Source organism: Palaemon carinicauda, chromosome 14 (assembly GCF_036898095.1).
Source record: "Palaemon carinicauda isolate YSFRI2023 chromosome 14, ASM3689809v2, whole genome shotgun sequence".
Taxonomy (NCBI): Eukaryota; Metazoa; Arthropoda; class Malacostraca; order Decapoda; family Palaemonidae; genus Palaemon; species Palaemon carinicauda.
In genome coordinates, this window is record NC_090738.1 from 41014705 (window position 1) to 41036002 (window position 21298).

The 21298-nt window shown below is 38.9% G+C and overlaps 1 protein-coding gene and 1 long non-coding RNA gene across 2 annotated transcripts in view; one reads left to right on the forward strand and one right to left on the reverse strand.

Annotated features, from left to right (window-relative positions):
• Nucleotides 1-14599, forward strand: part of LOC137653545 (transmembrane channel-like protein) — a 186735-nt gene extending 172136 nt beyond the window's left edge. The window contains exons 17-22 of the mRNA XM_068387026.1: nt 1902-2093; nt 3875-4112; nt 4412-4500; nt 12084-12178; nt 12435-13261; nt 13606-14599. Of these exons, the coding sequence (XP_068243127.1) occupies nt 1902-2093; nt 3875-4112; nt 4412-4500; nt 12084-12178; nt 12435-13261; nt 13606-13989 (1825 nt within the window). The 3' untranslated portion in view covers nt 13990-14599. The remainder of the gene's footprint in view (nt 1-1901; nt 2094-3874; nt 4113-4411; nt 4501-12083; nt 12179-12434; nt 13262-13605) is intronic.
• LOC137653546 (uncharacterized) lies at nt 1881-15952 on the reverse strand. Its single transcript, XR_011046515.1, has 3 exons — nt 15796-15952; nt 3847-4106; nt 1881-2086 (listed from the first exon to the last, which is right to left on the reverse strand). It is a non-coding gene; the product is annotated as an uncharacterized lncRNA (long non-coding RNA).
• Nucleotides 15953-21298: the final 5346 nt, after the last annotated feature.

Consider the following 21298-nt stretch of genomic DNA (forward strand, 5'->3'; position numbering starts at 1 on the left):
TTACAACCAGAATCTCACGACATCCGCATTCATAGCAGGACTTATAAGATGCAGAGTGCCCAGTCCTAATATACATTGCCATTCCCGTTGTCCTAGGAATGGCATACAATTTCAAAATCATTGGTTTCTTAAAACCTGGAACAAGCACCTCATCAACGATACCAAAGTTTCTAAGCATAATAGAATATCACACTATCTGTAGGTAACTGATAGGTCTTTAATATTGCCATGTAGTCCGAGAATATTTCAATACAGTACCTGTACATTTAGACTACACTGGCAAAGTCGAAGATGCACTAGTCATGGATTTTGCTCAATATTTCCAATTAGAATTAAAACCAATAAAAAAATCTCATCTTACTTGAAAACAAACTTAATCCTAATTACAAAAACAAAATATGCATGGCAATATACAAAGAAAATAAAAAGGCAACTCATAAACTAAAGAAAGAATGTCTAATAAAATTGGTCAACATTGGAGAGACAACACAAAATGCAAGGCACAGTACCCTCCAGGATAGTTCTTTCAACAGAATGAAGGACAGTAACAATGACTTTGAAAATGAATATCATAGGGGAAGATAAAGGAACAAACGGGGAAATGGCAACCTCTTGATAAACCACCAGGCATTCATGTCCCCCTTATTAAACCTACCAACACACCATTTAAAAAAAAAAAAAAGAAGAGGAAGAGAGAACAGATAGAATAATGGGCCTGAGTATACCCTTAAGCAAGAGAACTTTAACCCAAGACAGCAGAAGCCTATGGTACAGAGACTATGGCACTCTATAAAAGAATATTAGTTTGGTTTTGGAGTGTCCTCCTAGAAAACCTGCTTATCATAGCTGGAAGTGTCTCTTCTATCCATACCAAGTACAAGGTAGCCACTGAATGATTACAATAATCAACCAATTGAGTAAAGAAGAATTTTTTGGTTTTTAGCTGTTATCAGTGAGGGATCTAATGTTGTACTATCTGGCCACTCAAAGGACCCTATAACTCTCTAGCGATGGTATCTTAATAGGTGGCTCATGCCCTTGCCTACCTTCTACCAAAGAAATGAAGGACCCAAGTCACTTAGAGTGAATTTGTTCTCCTTTTACTTGACTTTATCAAAGGTTTTAAATACCACATATTAAAGAATCTATAATTTTGCATTCACATCTTCATGACAGAGATACTGGTTACCAGACAGTGTTTAAGACTCAAAAGCTTACTAATAAATAGGTATTTTTTAAATATTCTTAATAATGAATAATGAAATATAACCTTAATAGATTGTAAACTAACTTTCTTATACAAGTCCCAAAAATTTTGTTTGTAAGTATAATTTAGCTAGTAGTGAATACGAACACAAGAAAAACTTCCTACTTTTGTACATGAACTTACAAAATTCTTAACCCATATTCTTTTACCAATATTTTAAAGTAGGCTTCGTCAAGTAATGATATCTTTATGATATCCCAGACTAGAAATTTCTAGTGTACCTATTACTTTAACTCTTTAGCAATGGCAGGCAGCTCTTCTAGGAGAAGGACACTCCAAAATTAAACCATTGTTCTCTAGTCTTGTGTAATGTCATAGTCTCTGTACCATGGTCTTCCACTGTCTTAGGTTAGAGTTCGCTTGCTTGAGGATACACTCAGGCACATAACTCCATTTTCTTATTTCCTTTCCTCACTGGGATATTTTCCCTGTTGGAGCCCTTGGGCTTATAGCATCCTGCTTTTCCATCTGGGTTTATAGCTTATCTAGTAATAATAATCATAATATTAATAATAATAACAATAACAATAACAATAATAATAATAATAATAATAATAATAATAATGACAAAAAAATTGAAAAATCTAAAACTAAAAGATACCACTTGCCTTTTTTTAATGTATTCATTTACCAGGATGGGGATGTTCTTTGCGCCTGGACTCCCTGTGGCCAACATCTTGAAGTTGCTTGTGCTTCTGTACGTCAGATCCTGGGCTGTGGTAACGTCAAATGTTCCGCCGGAGGTGGTTTTCAAAGCATCGAACAACAATAATTTCTATTTGATGTTCCTCCTGGCAATGCTTTTCTTGTGTACCTTGCCTGTGGGGTAAGTAAGTCTTAATATTTACTTATTTTGTTTTCTAAATGTTAAGCTGATTTTTATACTTGAGTAAACTAAAGCGGGATTTACACGGCTGAACGGTTCGTCAAACCTGCTTCTCAAATGGTTCAAAGAGCTAGAGTCGGTCACAAATGCAAAAGATGTGTGGACAATAAAGCCCCGCCACACAAAAGTCAGGTGAAAACCAGTGGCGGATTAAGGCTCTTGTGGCCCTAAGGCAAATTTCAAGATTTTTTAAAATATGGCCTGAACTAATGATGAAATTTATATTATTGTACAATAATAACAAATATCCATTAGTAAAAATTTATTTCTAAACAAAACCTTATCAACTTTACATATGTTAAGGTAAGGTACTACTACATACATGTGTTTTTGTATACATTAAATTTTCACTTTTCTTGCTTTGACAGTAGCAACCTCATCAATCATGGAACTGAAGTCAGTTTCGGATAGCAAATCTTTTTCAATGCACAGAAGTGCCAACACACCAAGGCGGTGCTGACTCATTGTGGATCGCTTTACATCCTTAATTCGAGTAAGCTGGGAAAATGACCGTTCACCAGAGCAATTAGTAGCCATCAGTGACAAGTAAATAGTAATACTTGAGCTAGCATCTTTGATTTTCAAATGTTAAGTTTCGAGGAGTATTTACTCTTATCATCAGATCTTTTAAACACAAGAAGTAATATAAAACACACAGTTCTTACCTCTAAGCAGGAGATCTGGAGAATGATGATTAAAACACAGTGAATCCAACATACATAGCCTACAGACAGACTTATAAACTGGTTCTTGGTCGTTAAAAATAGAAAAATCCTTAAAACTCTTATTTTATATGTAACTGAATATACTGTGTCTAAAAAAAACGTTAATAGAACAGCGAGGGACAATTCTGTAACAAAAATATAAGCAAAAGTATCCATGAATCACTTGACAAAAACATGTCTCAAGTAAAACCTCGAAGCCAGAATGAATGGTCTATTAGATCATTCATTCAGTGTAACGTTTCTTTCTACCTAGATCAGATCTAGGTAGAAAGAAACTTTTCACTGATTTACATATGATGGAACATAACGTGAGAAAATTGAGAAAATATTAATAGAACAATGAGGAACACTACTACAACAAAAATATGAGCAAAAAGTTTCGATGAATCGTTTGGCAAAAACATGTGTCGAACAAAAACTCGAAGCAAAAATTAACTATTCGAGCAGAAATAAACCTGTCAGCACTCTGAGTCACTCATGATGGGCCATAACCGTTCACGGTTCTCTATGAGTTTCTGCCACCAACAGTATACACGGACAAGGACTTACATGTAGAGTATGTAAACAACGTCAAAAGAAATATCTGTTGTTCTGATGATTACGAAACTTAAGAATTTTATTGTTTTACAGCCAAAGCACTTGAAACATAGTAAACAACTTCAGACCTTTCACAACATGGCTAGTTACCGATAACTGACAGGTAACATTTTTCTCTTAGTCATAATCAAAATATTTTTGGACTACCAGAAATGGCCTGGATTTTTTTGTGGCCCTAAGGCATGTGCCTAGTTTGCCTTATGGTTAATCCACCACTGGTGAGAACAGACTTTCTTCGAACCGTTCGACAAACGTGTTCAACAACCAAATACTCCGTTCACACGTTCAAACATCAATTCAAAGAGTTGTGGTTTGACAAACCGTTTGGCCATGTAAACCCACCTTAAGACTGAAAATGTGGGAGCACATACCTGTTACTGTAGCTTATTTGTCCTTCAGGTATGCAGTAGTGTGGCTAGAACCTTCTTGGCACTGTGGCCCCTTCAGCGACTATCCAAAGATATACCAGCTGGCAACGTCAACATTGATTGGTGGCTTACCAAGTTCACTCTATCCAGTAATAGACTACGTGTCATCGCCTGGTATCGTTATCCCTGCCGGCCTTCTCCTTGTCCTCATCATTTACTACTTGCTCTCTCTGACTGCTGCACTCAGAGAGGCTAACAGTGACCTAAGGGTTAGGAGAAATAAGTGGTTAATATTGTATTTGTTAAATGAAAAATATGTCAAAGTTTAGATTCACCAGAAACACTGAAATAAAACACACACTAATGAAAGCATGGTTAGTATAAGGTAGGTCTCAAAGAATATTAACTATTGTAATAGTCTTTACAGTTACCTATGAGTAGAATATCCATTTGTAATGTCTTGAGTGGAGTTAAGTCTAATAATTTCCTCCAACATCTATGAAGCCTAAGGTTCTTAGACCCAGAATACTTGATATTCTCAAATGATTAGCCTTTTTCCTTTATGCAGGATCAACTTCGTCAAGAGAGGTCAGCAGATAAGAAGAAAATGATGGAAGCTAAATCAGGAAAGAATCGAACAGAAACCCCTACGACAAGGTACATTAATTCTTTGCCTGACTTAACGAATGATCAGTGGTCTGTGATTGTAGTATTAAAATACCGTAGAAATTAAATATTGCAAGTAAAAAATAGGAAAACACCTAATGAATCCTTCACACTTTTGTAAGTCTGTGACCATTTAAGTAAAACTTCACCTGAGGTTTCAAGTTAGAGTACAGTGTCTGAGGGTAAAACACTGACCTACTGAGGATAATTCTTCATATGAGCAATGTTATAAGGATTGTAAAAGACTAATTTAAAGAGCAATTACAAATTCCATTGTTGTACATGACCCCTACCAATGACTTAGCTAAGAATTTAGTCAAGAATGTTATATGAAATCCTGGACTATAAAACAATAACTACCAATAAATATGATATGAACGCCATGAGTGGAGTGATGGATATCAACATTGGAGATGGAAGAATGGAAGTCGTAAACTCATTCAGGTATTGGGAGAAATATGAATGGCAGGATGAGCCAAGAAGAGAATCAATGCAGGGGAACTATTATTGATTGAGGAGGGAAATTAGCAAAACACTTTTGCTTGATCACTGCTTCAGTTTAGTAAACAATCGTCCTAGAACTAAAATTTAATTAACACTAGACAAACCAACTTAAAGAATATATGGCATCTATACTTTTCTATAATCTAAGAATGACAAAGATAAGAAAAATTATGACATTTTACTTTAAAATGTGTCAGAAAGATACTCAAAAGGAATTCAGCTTTTCTTTCCAAAATTTATCAAAATATGGAATACTATCTCAAGACAGGGATATGAAGATTTGACAATATGTTATTTTGATAATAAAATAAATTTTTGAATATACTTACCCGGTGATTATATAGCTGCAACTCTGTTGCCCGACAGACAACTCTACGGTAAAAACTCGCCAGCGATCGCTACACAGGTTGCGGGTGTGCCCAACAGCGTCATCTGTCGTCCAGATACCCAGTACTCAATGTAAACAAAGACTCAATTTTCTCCTCGTCCCACTGCGTCTCTATTGGGGAGGAAGGGAGGGTCCTTTAATTTATAATCACCGGGTAAGTATATTCAAAAATTTATTTTATTATCAAAATAACATTTTTCAATATTTAACTTAGCCGGTGATTATATAGCTGATTCACACCCAGGGGGGTGGGTAGAGACCAGCAATATATGTTTACACTTTTATGAGCTAAGAGTTTTTATTTCATTTTAGAAGTTATCAAAATAACAAAAACAAAATAAATAGGTACCTGGTAAGGAAGTCGACTTGAACAATTTCTCTGCCTTTTAAGTACGTCTTCCTTACGGAGCCTCGCGATCCTCTTAGGATGCTGATCGACCCCTAGGATCTGAAGTATCAAGGGTTGCAACCCATACAACAGGACCTCATCAAAACCCCTAATCTAGGCGCTCTCAAGAAATGACTTTGACCACCCGCCAAATCAACCAGGATGCGAAAGGCTTCTTAGCCTTCCGGACAACCCAAAAAACAACAATAAAAACATTTCAAGAGAAAGATTAAAAGGGTATGGAATTAGGGAATTGTAGTGGTTGAGCCCTCACCCACTACTGCACTCGCTGCTACGAATGGTCCCAGTGTGTAGCAGTTCTTGTAAAGAGACTGGACATCTTTCAAGTAAAATGACGCGAACACTGACTTGCTTCTCCAATAGGTTGCGTCCATTATACTTTGCAGAGATATATTTTGCTTAAAGGCCACGGAAGTTGTTACAGCTCTAACTTCGTGCGTCTTCACCTTAAGCAAAGTTCGGTCTTCCTCACTCAGATGTGAATGATCTTCTCGTATTAACAATCTGATAAAGTCTGACCAAGCATTCTTTGACAAAGGCAAGGATGGTTTCTTAACTGAACACCTTAAAGCTTCAGATTGGCCTTGTAAAGGTTTAGTACGCTTTAAATAGAACTTAAGAGCTCTAACAGGGCATAAGACTCTTTCTAGTTCATTGCCTACGATCTCCGATAAGCTGGGGATATCGAAAGATTTAGGCCAAGGCCGAGAAGGCAGCTCATTTTTCGCTAGAAAACCAAGTTGTAGCGAACAAGTGGCTTTTTCTGACGAAAATCCTATGTTCTTGCTGAAGGCATGAATCTCGCTGACTCTTTTAGCCGAGGCTAAGCATACCAGGAAAAGAGTCTTAAGAGTGAGATCTTTCAGGGAGGCTGATTGTAACGGCTCCAACCTGTCTGATATGAAGAATCTTAGTACCACGTCTAAATTCCATCCAGGGGTAGCCAAACGACGCTCCTTGGTGGTCTCAAAAGACTTAAGGAGGTCTTGCAGATCTTTATGTTTGGAAAGATCTAAGCCTCTATGCCGGAAGACCGATGCCAACATGCTTCTGTAGCCCTTGATAGTGGGAGCTGAAAGGGATCGTCCTTTTCTCAGGTATAAGAGAAAAACAGCTATTTGAGCTACAGAGGTACTGGTCGAGGATACAGAAACTGACTTGCACCAGTCTCGGAAGACTTCCCACTTCGATTGGTAGACTCTAATGGAAGAAGCTCTCCTTGCTCTAGCAATCACACTGGCTGCTTCCTTCGAAAAGCCTCTAGCTCTCGAGAGTCTTTCGATAGTCTGAAGGCAGTCAGATGAAGAGCGTGGAGGCTTTGGAGTACCTTCTTTACGTGTGGCTGACGTAGAAGGTCTACCCTTAGAGGAAGACTACTGGGAACGTCTACTAACCATCGAAGTATCTCGGTGAACCATTCTCTCGCGGGCCAGAGGGAAGCAACTAACGTCAACCTTGTCCCTTCGTGAGAGGCGAACTTCTGCAGTACCTTGTTGACAATCTTGAACGGTGGGAATGCGTAGAGATCCAGATGTGACCAATCTAGGAGGAAAGCATCTATATGTATTGCTGCTGGGTCCGGGACTGGAGAGCAATAGATTGGAAGCCTCTTGGTCAGCGAGGTTGCAAAGAGATCTATGGATGGTTTTACCCCAAGTGGCCCAAAGTCTCTTGCACACATCCTTGTGGAGGGTCCATTCGGTTGGAATTACTTGCCCTTTCCGACTGAGACAATCTGCTAAGACGTTCAAGTCGCCTTGGATGAACCTCGTTACTAGGGAGATGTCTTGACCTTTTGACCAGATGAGCAGATCCCTTGTGATCTCGTACAACGTCAGTGAGTGGGTACCTCCTTGTTTGGAGATGTACGCCAAGGCCGTGGTGATGTCCGAGTTAACTTCCACCACTTTGCCTCGAAGGAGAGACTTGAAGCTTTTCAAGGCCAGATGTACTGCCAACAGCTCCTTGCAGTTGATATGCATGCTCCTCTGACTCGAGTTCCACAGTCCTGAGCATTCCCGACCGTCTAGTGTCGCGCCCCAGCCCACGTCCGATGCGTCCGAGAAGAGAACGTGGTTGGGAGTCTGAACAGCCAGGGGAAGACCCTCTCTTAGGTTGATATTGTCCTTCCACCAAGTCAGACAAGACTTCATCTTTTCGGAAACCGGGATCGAGACCGCTTCTAGCGTCTTGTCCTTTTTCCAGTGAAAAGCTAGATGGTATTGAAGAGGACGGAGGTGTAGTCTTCCTAGTGACACAAATTGTTCCACGGATGACAGTGTCCCTACCAGACTCATCCACAGCCTGACTGAGCAGCGTTCCTTCTTCAGCATCTTCTGGATGGATAGCAGGGCTTGATCTATTCTGGGGGCTGATCGTCTTGTTGTTCAGCAACGTCCTCGTCAGAGGGTTCCTCATCCGAAAACTGATGATGAAACGGCAACGGAGTGGGCAACGTCTGGCTCGCTGAGTCCGGTCGCACTGGTGGATGCGTGACGGAGCCGGACGCAATATCATGGAACTGCTGCACAGTCTGTGAACTGTCAACAACCATGGGTGCGCGAGGAAGCACAGCGTCAACCCGAGACTGTCTAGACCGTCTGGGTTGTGCAGTCAACACCCTACCGGGTTGCTGAGGTTGACGTACTGCGTCAAAACAAGTCACCTCTGCTGGTTGTTGAACGTCCTCAACGTCAACAACCACCTCCGAGCGTCGCTTAACGTCAACGTGCGGCTGGCAACCCACACTGGGTCGCATCGGTGGAGGAACCACCTCAACTGGCAGACGCGAGTAGGTTACCTCAGCGTCAACAGGGCGCACAACCGACCGGTTGGAAGGTTGTTGGCCAGAAGGTTCGGTAGCAACCTTCTCCGCATTAAAGTCCTCTATCAAGGACGCAAGCTTGGACTGCATGTCTTGCAGCAAAGCCCATTTAGGGTCTACGGGAGCAGGTGTGGCAACAGATGGGGTTAGTGACTGAGGCGGTACCGTTTACCATCCCTGAAAGCCTTGTTATGCGTGACATAATTGTACAGCAAAACTTCAAAGGCTCGAAAACAGCTGTGAAGTTGACCTGTAAACAACTTGGAGCGTCTCCTGGCCAGGCGCCAGGGAGAGTCTACGAGAATTGAGAAGTCTATCTGGGCAGAGGCATGAACTCCCAAGACGAGAACTTCTCTCGTGTCATATCAGACTCTCGCTCTATAAACCAGTTTAAAAGAAGGGAAAGCAAAGGCTGTATCCCCCAAACTCCTCCTGGTGAAAAACCAGTCGCCTAGCCAACGTAAAGCTCTCTAGGAAAGCGAGAACGGCTTCAAAGTAGCTAGGCCTAGTGTAAGCTCTGACGTTTAGGCGAACAAGGAGCAGCAGTTACAAAAAGATCCGGACAAAGATCCTTAAAAAAAAATTATCATGATTTAATTAAAGTCCATAGGAGGCTAAGCAGCTTTAGGCTCCACTCCATCTGACAGAGTCCTCAAGGGAATATCAGTAGTAGGGAGAACAGCAACTTCCTCATCTACAGGAACCTTGTCCGATAAAAGCCGAGTCTCAAGCAAGGGAGAGACCTACCGTGGTGGCAATGCTTTACAAGCAGAGTCCACACTCACTGGTGCATTAGTAGCGGACCAGAACGCAACGTCATGTAACTGCTTGACAGTCTGTGAACTGTCAACAACTGAACTGTCAACAACTGAACTGTCAACCACAACAGGTGCGTGAGGACGCACAGCGTCCACTCGAGAATGCTTTGACTGCCTAGACTGAGCAGTCAAAACAACTCTAGAATGCGGAGGTTGACGCACAGCGTCAAAACAAGTCAACTCCGATTGTTAGTGAACGTCTTGAACGTCAACAGGAGCATCAGCAAGTGGCCTAACGTCCAAATGCGGCTGAAAAACCACACGAGACCGCATCGAGTGTGGTTCTAAACAACCTGACTGACGTGACTAAGCTACGCCAACGTCAACAGTAAGCACAAAGGAACGTTAGGTTGGCTGAAAGCCAGGATATCGATGAGATAAACGGCTAGACTCAACGGACTAATCGGCAGAATAGTCTTCCATAAGGGAGGCAAGCATATACTGCATGTTTTGCCATACAACCCATTAAGGATCAACGGAAATGGTTGTGGTAAGAGACGAGGGTAACGTCTGTGACCGCAACACTTTGCCTACAAAAAAAGACTCTCGGAGTCTGTGTTACGCTTTTGTTAGGCGGCGAGCAGTTATCCGATGACTGCATAGGGTCAGAGCTGTCCTAATGGTTGTAACCAGGACGCTGGACCTGTCCTGAAAGGACTGACTTTCGCTTAAGGGTTTCGAAACCTTGTGACAGGTTTCTTATGCGAAAAGCCTTCGGATGACGAGGAGAAACAACGTCTCTCTCGTCTTATGGTAGGGGAGATCTTGGTAAGATACACCCGATACCATAGAGGGAAAACGTCTGTTCGTTGGTCAAGGCCTCTCGAACCCATAAGTCGTTTGACATTACTTCTCCCCTGGGCTTGGGAGCATGTAAGAGGTCCCGGACTAGGTGAACGACAGGCACGAACAGACGAACCCTCGGACGCAACACTGTAACACTTTGCGCATATCACTTTATCACTTCGATTTTCTGTTTTGCACTTATTTCACTGAAATCGAAACTTTTACTGATTTCTACCTGAAACACGCAATTCTACCTTTCATTAAAAGGTAGTAATTGCGAAATCAGTCGTATAATGCAAGCACATTAATACCAGCAAAAAACAGAAAACATATTTTAAGATAAAAAAATCAGTGGCTGGGAAAGAGACTAAACACTAGTTCATATAACTACGTTTTCAATCTCTCACCGCACATAGCCTGGGGACGAGAATAAATAACTAAAACGTTTTATCCTTCCTCCCCGTACAGCGACTAGGGATGAGAGTAACTCGAGAACAACGTTACCCGCTTGAACGGAACGTTTTCTCTCCTCTCTCTCCCTCCGTCTCTATCTCTCTCTCTCTTTCTCTCTTGATTTCGCACCTAAGAGAAGAGCCCAATTATATTTCGTCAAAAAAAACATGTTATTTGACTAAAGGAAAAAACTGAAAGGTTTTTCAATTAAAAAGTTCCTTTAAAATAGAATTTAAAACATTTAAGCTAAGAAAGAATGAACAAAACGTCAGAATCGATTTACTCTTACTGCAAAGTGAAACCGTGATACACTCTCTCTCTATCGTAACGATAGAGCGCATGTTGAACGTCCTGAACGTCAACAACTGCGTAGCATAAATAAACTAAACAATAGTTCATCTTTGAAAACAGTACGAAGACTATCAAAGAAATTCTTTCAAAAAATATTACATTTAAAAAGTTTTAAATCCTTAGCTCTTTAAAAGCTAATTACGATATAAAGGGCTCAACGTTGATTAACTTCGGTTTCCAAGTTAGGACCGCCTACTCTCAGGAAAGGTCTATATAAACAAAACATTAAAATTATTTTTATATGTTTATAATAAATGGAAAGTTAATCGAAGAGGCCTAATAAAGGCGGAGAGATATAAAATATATAGAGGAAAATCTATAACGTGATATAATTACTAAAAGCCTAAACACACTTCCGTCTAAGGGAAGGGTCGGCCATTTAAAAGTGAAAGAAAGTCCATACTCTCTTTGTCACCATAATTAAATCTATCCAAAACGAGTTCAAGATTTAAGATGAAGATAAAACTCCTGCATAGCGAAAGCTCAAAACTAGAATAAAGTACTTCACCAATTAGTTGTGAAAAAACTCCAGTTTAGCAACAGCGAGTAAGTACGTCTTGTCGATAGCTCGACAGAGAGAAAATTGAGTCTTTGTTTACATTGAGTACTGGGTATCTGGACGACAGATGGCGCTGTTGGGCACACCCGCAACCTGTGTAGCGATCGCTGGCGAGTTTTTACCGTAGAGTTGTCTGTCGGGCAACAGAGTTGCAGCTATATAATCACCGGCTAAGTTAAATATTGAAAAAACACATATTTGTCATGTTTACTTTTTATGACTGATGACTACAGTATACCTAACACTGAATGTGGTTATCTTGGTCATTTGTTAACAACTTAGATAAGGTTTTGACTCAATAGGGCTAACTTTATTAAGTGGATTAGTTAAACATTTTACTGTACATGCAATATTACTGGTAATCAATCATTTTTCTTTACCTTAAAATGTTCTTTCTTTTACCTTCATGAGGATTAAATTTTAGATCAGCATTTACTGACCTCCAATTATATAAAATTTTACCTTAACTAAATTTTCAACAGATGGGGCCGAGTATTACCCCTTACTCCACTGCCTAGGCATCGACTGGATGGTGTCAGTGAAGCAGAAAAACCTTCAAAACTAAAGTCACCTCCAGGTACCCCTGGCTCAACCAGTTTGAGAAAAGCTAAGTGCTGTACTTGATTACATGATTTCTATACATAAACAGCCACAATGATAATAGTTCTACGAAAAAATTTGACTTCCGTTTTGCTTTACAGGATGTCAAAGGCTATGTGATGTAGAGCTTTATTTACTAATTGTTTCATGATGCTCCAAGTGTGTCATCAAAATACACCTATCAATTATGTCCTTTATTCTAATAAAAGTTTCACTTTTTGACTATCACACAGTGACATCTCCAGACCCGATTCTGCCACGCATTTCTCCTTCCCACGAACCACAAAAGGAAAAGGACGATGGACCTTGGCCAGATGACATCACAGATCTAGGTCACTCGGAAGTTTTTGACGACTCGCTCTCCGAACCTCGTAAAGCTGGCAAAGATACGCCAGTCAAGGAAAAGGCCGACAAACCTGCAGACTTCAGTATAACAAGATCCGAGCAGAAAAGACACCACAGGGAAAGAAGAAGCAGAGAGGATGAAGGTGAATCTGAGCACGTGCACAGAGGTTCTCAGAATAGACATAAAAACAGGCACAATTCTTACGGATCACGAGATGAAGACGATATAAGCCTGCCGCGTGCAGCTAGAATCAAACACAGACAGAAGCCCCATAAATCACCTCAGGAAAGAAGGCAATCTGATGAAAGCAGCCACCGCGATTCCCCGACCAGAGGTAAACAAATCCGTAGATCAAGCATCGTGGATTCCCCAACACTAAAGCGGAAAAAATCTGGAAGTCTTCATTCTAAGATAAAAGAAAAAATGCCCCAGGAATGTGTTCAAGAGTTAAATCAAGTTTTGCAGCAAAAAGAAGCAAAGCAGGGGAAAGTATCCAAAACCTCTACCAAAGCAGAATCTCAAATACCCATAGAGTCCCACAGTGCGAAATCTTCACAAGGGCGTCATCGCAGAGAGCCTTCCATTTTAAAAATGGAGGACATAAAGAATTCTCATGGTAAAAATGGCCAACCCAAGGGCAGTACCTCACAAACAGGTCACCATCGCAGTAGTTCTGATGAATCTGCAGGCATGCAGACAATACCTGTCATAAAGGTGAGAAGAGGTTTCTATCTCATGCACATCACACAAAGATGTATAGTACTCTGTTAAATGGGATTGTATAGAATATATGGGGATTTCAGGAGTTGACTAACAGGAATATAAGACCATCTAGCTTCCCAAATAAAAATATAAAAATTTATTACGGCTTTTTGTAAAATACTTTCAAGTGGTCTTGAGTATTTCTATTATCTAAATTTGGGATTCTTAGAAAGATGTTTCAGTTCTTAAAATGATTTGTTGTACTACAGTAAATTTTAATTAATGCTTATTCTTTATGAGGTTTCATTGAATGAATTACATTTATATAGGCATAATCAATACCATTTTCTCACCAGATAAGCAAAGAGGACAGCGTGGAGAGATCATTACAACAAGCCAGGCTTGAAAGACAAGCTAAAACCACAGAGGACGACTTTGACACTGGAAGCGAACAACAGTCTATGAGCACAACTGGCACAACACCTTCCCCAAAGCAAGTCAAAGAGGACACAAGTGGTAGGAACAGCACAGCTTCACAGGTCAAATCCCCTCCTCCCCTAGAGACAGACCTTGACGAACCCTTCATCCAGAGCCAAGATGATCCCACTGTCACCTCAGACAAAACAAAATTATTGGCTAAAGAGGACAAAGATACAGTACCAATTGCTAAAGAGGAAGATATGGAGGAGCCTGGTAGCCCTACATCAAATGAAGAAAGTACTTTACTTGATAATAACTAATATATATTTGTTTCCTTTTTCATTTATTACATAATGTATCTTTTTAATGGTGCACATAAATTAACACTTGGTGTTCTTTCTGAAATGCACACAAAGTAATAAGAGAAAAATTAAGCATTCTAATATTGTAATTAAAGATTTTATTGAGTTTTCTCTAATGTCAAAATCTGTGATTTTGACAGTTAAAAAAATTTAGTTCCAGGTCCATCATAGTCTTACTTATGAGGAGACAAAATTTTTTTTGCACCTTAGTACCATTACTAAGATTAATTAATTGAACAATTGTTAGGTATACTAAAATAACTACAGACCACTTATAAATAATAATTTTTGCTTAGGTGTATAGTCTTACAAATGTTACTCAACAAATAGCTCTCATTAGAATTAACTGCAATACACTAAATCTAATATTCAAACCAATCTAACATGGGTCCATAATTGAAAATGTTCTTACTATATCCAGCTTAGGATTTCGCTCATAACTTTGATATCAAATGCATTTTATAGATTTTATAAGCACTCATAGCACCATTTGAGCATGGAGATCATTTATAAAGCCACAGTTTTTAATACCTTTACCAGAAATAACTTCCTTCATTATAAACCTGGATTAACAATAAAGGGTGAGAGTCATGACTTTTTTCTTTTGTTCCTAACATGTTATATTCTTTGTAGACTCTTCTATTTTCCTGGTTGGACAAAAAATATGATATCAGGAGTTACATACCTAGCTTAAGCCCCTTCCACATGAAGCAAATGCTGGGTCGGCACTCTGATTTGCCCTAATTCTCTCACTTTGAAAGTGATACCAGATCAAACAGCCCAAGGCAGGCAATAAGCACAGGCAGGCGAATGTATGACTTGGACCAGACACTGGGCAGAGGGCACAAGGAAAATTGCAGTCAGTGCTGTGCCAGGCAGTGTCGTCCCTAGTCAGATGTCCATCCAGTGTTTCAACAACGAGTACAGGCACTTCGATGGTTTACCTGTAGTTTTCTCGTGTATGACGTCATCTACACTTGTGATCGTCTCCCATACCCCAAAATTGATAACAGTGCCTACCTGACATGCATTTGCCCCTCGTGTGTATATTACCCAATAAGACAAGTGTTATTGTTTATTTATATATTAATCCACAAAATTTAATATAATGCCCTGGGTTAGCCCAGATTACAGAATAGTCATCATTAAGTTAATAGTTCTTCAGTTCAATAAAAACTTGATAACTAGAGTCAAAGTTTTTATCCCACGCCTATTGACGCAAAGGGCCTCGGTTAGATTTCACCAGTCGTCTCTATCTTGAGCTTTTGATTAAATACTTCTCCATTCACCATTTCCTACTTCACACTTCATAGTCCTCAGCCATGTAGGCCTGGGTCTTCCAACTTTTCTAGTGCCTTGTGGAGCCCAGCTGAACGTTTGGCAAGTGCTAAGAGAATGCCCAAACCTTCTCCATCTACCCCTTATCATGATCTCATCCACATATGGTACTCGAGTAATCTCTCTTATAGTTTCCTTTCTAATCCTGTCCTACCATTTAACTCCCAATATGCTTCTGAGGGCTTTGTTCTAAAATCTTCTATACCTATTTGAGATTATTTCATTGTCATACCATGACTCATGTCCATAAAGTAACACCAATCTCACTAAACTGATATATAGTCTGACTTTTATATGTAATTTCTGGCAATTTGATTTCTAAAGTTTACTTAACCTAACCATTGTCTGATATGCTTCTTTTCAATCTTTCAGTAACCTCTAATTCTAAAGACCCTGTATTGGAGATCATAGTTCATAAATACTTACATGATTCTACCTCATTAATCCTTTCTCCTTCCAATGATTTTTCATCTTCCATCGCATACTCCATTCTCATCATCTCTGTCTTTCTTCTGTTTATCTTCAGCCCAACCTCGTGTGATATTTCATGCATTCTGGTAAGCAAGCATTTCAAATCCTGTGGTGCTCTGCAAATTGAGAAAAAAAAAAAAACACTAATTTTGTTTGCAAAACTCGCATCAAACTGAATTAGAAAAAAAAAAAAACTAATTTTGTTTGCAAAACTCACATCAAACTGAATTAGAAAAAAAAAAAAAAAAACATTAACCAGAGAGTCCCTCAAGTTGCCTCTAGGTTGTGAGGAATTGGGTTACCTGGTGTAGCTGTGGGAAATTCTCAATAAGACAAAGAGGGCTTGAGTGTCCCTTATTAGAAGGAGTTGTGGAATTTGGAGTACTGTATATGGTCCAGTGCCGGGGCAAAGAGGGGGCCCATTTAGAACCGACGTGCATCTGGAGGAAAACTCTGCAGTAACACTATAATAAAAGTTGAAAGTAGCTGAGCAGTAGGACAGAAAGAATATAGGAAGTGGGAACTGAGGTGAATTGTGAGGTTATAAATGGGAATAGTCAAGGGTCAAGGGCATACTGCGCAGACAATTTAGTAATATCTACAGTGTACTGCATGTGCTGGCTGATGACTATCAACTTACAGGGTGGAAAGACAAATACAATACCTGTACTGTACAGTGGTATCTGACTAACATACATCACAGTAATCAGAGAAAAATCTCATTTATAAAGTAAATTTATATTTTTCCTAACAATACAAACTTGAGTCCTTTAACATGAATGGAATTTCAACTCGGCTGGAAAGGCTGTTAAACTTTTAACAAGGTGGTTGTAGTTACTGGCAGGTGGAGGGTAAGCTCTGCCCGCCCGACAGTCAGCTATGCACTCCCATTTCACCTTAAATATGCAACTTATGGGGTTTTTGAGGCAGGAATTGTAACTTGAAAGAACTGAAATTTGTATACGGCAGTTAGAAAAAATAAAACAATCATTAAAATCTGTGATTTATCCTTTCAAGGATACAAATTATCATCCTTTAATAGGAGACTTATTCTTAGGAGGGAGGAAGTTCCCAGAACCAAAACTGGCTGGTTCACTTTCCCGACATTTGTCATGAACATTGGTCCTACAAAGACGTAGGAGTAATGACTCTGTCTGTCTCCTAACAACCTGGACAAGAAGATGTCACATGTGTTAAGTTAGGTCCCAACCAGGTGACTGGTCATGGACGAACCTATATCCGTGTAGATATGTTGTCTGCATGTATGGTCGTTTATGAGAAAAATATTTGAATACATTCTATCCAGTAAAGAAAAGTTCCCCAATTATAGGGTTTACCTGCATCTGGTTCCTAGTTCAGCACACAGGGGGAAGACTTCTGTAACCCCAAGGAGAGGAAGAAAGAGAAGAAGTCCAGTCATTCATACCTCTCAGTCTAGACTTCCTTCACGACCATTATCTTGGCTGAGATGCTTCCTGTCCTGGCCGGGAAGTGAGTTCATATAACTTGTTGAAGAATTACCACCTGACCAAGGGTACAGGTATCTAGAGACCTGGCTTTTCCAGACTCCTGCCTTTAAGACCTGTGCTACTGACAGGTTTTTCCTTAATACTAGAGAGGTTCCAGTACCCCTGACTTTGTGTACTCAAACTGGAGATGGTCCATCTATCTCCTTGTTGGTTGAAGGGTAGGCATATCTGTAAGTCACATGAAACAAAAAAGAACCAGTGTTACTGGATATTTTCTACTTCCAGTGTTGAGAAAGTACGACTGGTGAGGCCGGAAGACCCGAGTTCTATTTAGGTAATGTCGTAAAACCCCAGAGGACAAAGAAGTAAGTCATCCTGCTCCATGCTAGTTGCTTATTGTAGAGAAGAGATGGAGAAAGACCTTAATCTGAAGTCATGAATATGTAGATTCAAGGTCTTGGACACAAACTCTGGAACTAAGGTGAAGGAGACCTTCCATCCTTGTGTACTTGCCTAGGTGAGGTCGAGATTAGTAAGAAGCCAGTCTTGTGGGTCAGATTCCTATCCAACACCGATCTCAAGGGCATGTGCACCGCCCACTTGAGAGACATGACTCAAAAGACATCCCATTCTGGGAGCTTGAGTTACCGTGGAGGGCAAGAATGTTTAAAGCTCTTCATGAGCATAGAAAACTTAGTTCAAGGCTGAGCGATAGCCTTTCACCACGGAGATTGAGAGAGCTACTCTTAATGAAGGTAGATGCAGAAATCAGCAATCAATTGCAGAGAAAACTGCTTAAGATGGCCCACTTCCCCAGATAAACAGCTGCAGTGGATCTTTGCAGATATCTAAATATTTTCTGTACTTTGCCTAGAGAAAAATCATTTGCTTGATGTTGAAAAGCTACCAAATGTGAAGTGCAAGGGATACCAATGAGTTGTGGTACTTTTGAAGGTGAGCCATAGGGGTAGTTCTCTAGATACCTCAACAAGGGGCATCAACCGATCCAGATACCATATACATATATACACATGCACACACAAACACACACACACACACACACATATATATATATATATATATATAATATGTATATATATAATTGTATATGTATGTATGTATGTATATATATATATATATGTATATATATATAATATGTATATATATAATTGTATATGTATATATATATATATATATGTACAGTATATTTATATATATATATATATATATATAAATATACTGTACATATATATATATATATATGTGTGTGTGTGTGTGTATACTGCATATATATATAGGCCTATATATATATATATATATGTATATATATATATATATATATGCATATATATACATATATATATATATATATATATGTACATGTACACTTAGATTCAAAAGTCCGCCGACACTCAAGGGGAATCGTTCGTCAGAGGTCTCTAGTGTTACCATGACAAAACAAAGAAAGAGTTGGTCTTCTCAAAGACTATATACTGAAGGAAGATAGGAAGGCTCAAAATAGAATGTTAATACGCTAGTTGGCAACTCCAAAGTGAACACAATAGTTGGTTGCTCCGATTTCAGATGGCGTTGTAGGTATATATCGTTTGTCGTCTGTTTGTTTATATTCAGAATTTGACAGTTGACTCAAACGAAATCATGGCGCCGACAGTAAAGAAGTGTGTTGTGTGCCATAAACAAAAAGAAACCGATCCTCATTTGGTATTTCACAGGTTCCTAAGGATAAAGAACGGTGAGTACAAACAGTATAATACATGCAGTATGTGCTGCTAATGAGTAAGCCCCACTGATATTGGATGTAAGATTAGGGCAAAGCATCCACTGTAAATCTCTTTTGTTTTTCATTTTTTCTTGGCTTGTATGCTACCTTATTTCTATTTCCAACCCCCTTTTGATTATTTTTGTGTGTGATACAATTTTGTGTTATTTTGATCCTTTTGATTGTACATTTATACATTTATTAGTTTATAATATTAAACTATACATGAGTGCCTCATGCTTTTCCATTTCAATAAAAATAAAATACAATTGTGTTTTTATACACCTAATATCTCTCCATCTTACAGTGGCCCACAAACTGTAATTAAATGTATGCCTACACATAAGCATTTGTGGCTAAGTTTAACAAATCAGATATACAGTATGTTTTAATTTATTAGAATGTGGTATTGTATAGAGCATTTAAAAATGGTTGTAATATACTGTACAATACTTAAATTTGCAAGAAAATTAACTAAATCTTATGAGATATAGCCATTGAATTTCTGAAAAATAGACTGAGAAACATAATTTGCAATTTAGTTACCTAAAATTTTAGAATATCATGAATATATGAGTAAAATATACTGACATAGTAATGCAAATTATGAACAAATATGTCGCCAAATTTACAATCGAATTCCATCCTATATACCCGTCAGCATTGCCGCTCTGAATGTTTGGTTGCTCGCTCAACAGATGGAGCCATTCGTTTCGCATGGGAGTATCTGGCATCTTTTCATAGCACACTCATTTGTGTGTTAAAAGCCTGAGCCTTCCTATCTATAGTCTTTGGGTCTTCTTACTACCTTCAAGAAAATGGGCGGAGACTTGTCCAACCTCAGCGAACGCTTAAAAATATTACAAATCGAGTTGCCATATTTCATTCTGTGGTATCATTTGTCCCTCGAGTATTCACTACAAATACATAAAACACACACACACACGCAAATATATATATATATATATATATATATATATAATTATTTTAACTATTCTTTTGAGGAGCCCAGTAGACACTTTCAATGGATAGGTAGGTGGCGGGGAAAAAGGGGGGGGGGGGGAGTAGGGGAAGGGGGGGATTACTCCTCCCCCGGGCAGTCCGACACTGAAGAATTTGAGGAAACAAGGAAGTCATTTGTATTTTAGAGGTTGTGGAAAGAGGTTAAGAAATTCTTGATACAACTTGTAAAATATTGTATCATTGCCTCAATCTAATTTGATAACCGGTAATGTTCCATGAAATATTGCTAACCTAATTCATAATTAGTTCATTTGTAGTAGCTAGTAGCAACCGAATAGCCTAAATAGCCTTTGTTGTTCTAAGGTTGATTAGTAACCAAAGTTAACTATTAACTTTGCATAGTAAATAATCTGTGATAGAAACAGTAAATACTGATGACTGCATAGCACTTTGAATACAATCAGAATTTAGTTTATTGAATCGAAAAGGAATTGTATTGCGGTAAATGAAACCACTATTACATTCTAGCAAAACCTTTGAGAAATTTGCTTTATTGATAAATCATATAAAAAAGTCTCTTGCCCTCAGAACGACATAATTTTCCAAGATTTTGCAATGAAGTAAGAAATACTAATTTTCTCGTAATATATTCTCCAATTTTCCAAAAAAAAATATATGCGCATGAGCACAAAATGATTTCCTACACTAATACCTTGGCTGTAAGTTATCAGTGATTATGTAATTACTAGTAGCTTTATCTTCAGAAAATTACGTAGCTTGATTACGCTGACTTCTAATAATCGTGATTCAAATAGGCGTAAGTCTCCATGATAAAGTTCTTATTTGTGTTCCTTTCATTCATTCTTTATTCATTCGTTTATTAAACATCCTCGGCATTTTTAAGAAAAATTGCCTTTTTCGCCGGTATTCATCTAAGGCCGTCAATTTTAGTTCCTAGTTTCTCACTATCCCTCCAGAAAAGAAATCTCTCCTGAGCGGCAGCAAGAAACACCTGCACTTGACCATTCCAACCTGGAACCATTCGAAATTTGTGTGAAGCCAAAACGAGGTATTCCTTAGCTGGATTCAGATATAGGGCATTTTGAGCACTATTTCAATCACATTTTTTTGTACAATTTCAATCATATTCCTTTATAATTATTCCAGTTAACGAAAATATCTTGGTTGATTTTAAACCAAACGGGCAAATTATCCTACAGAGTACTTTCGTAATGAGCATATTAAC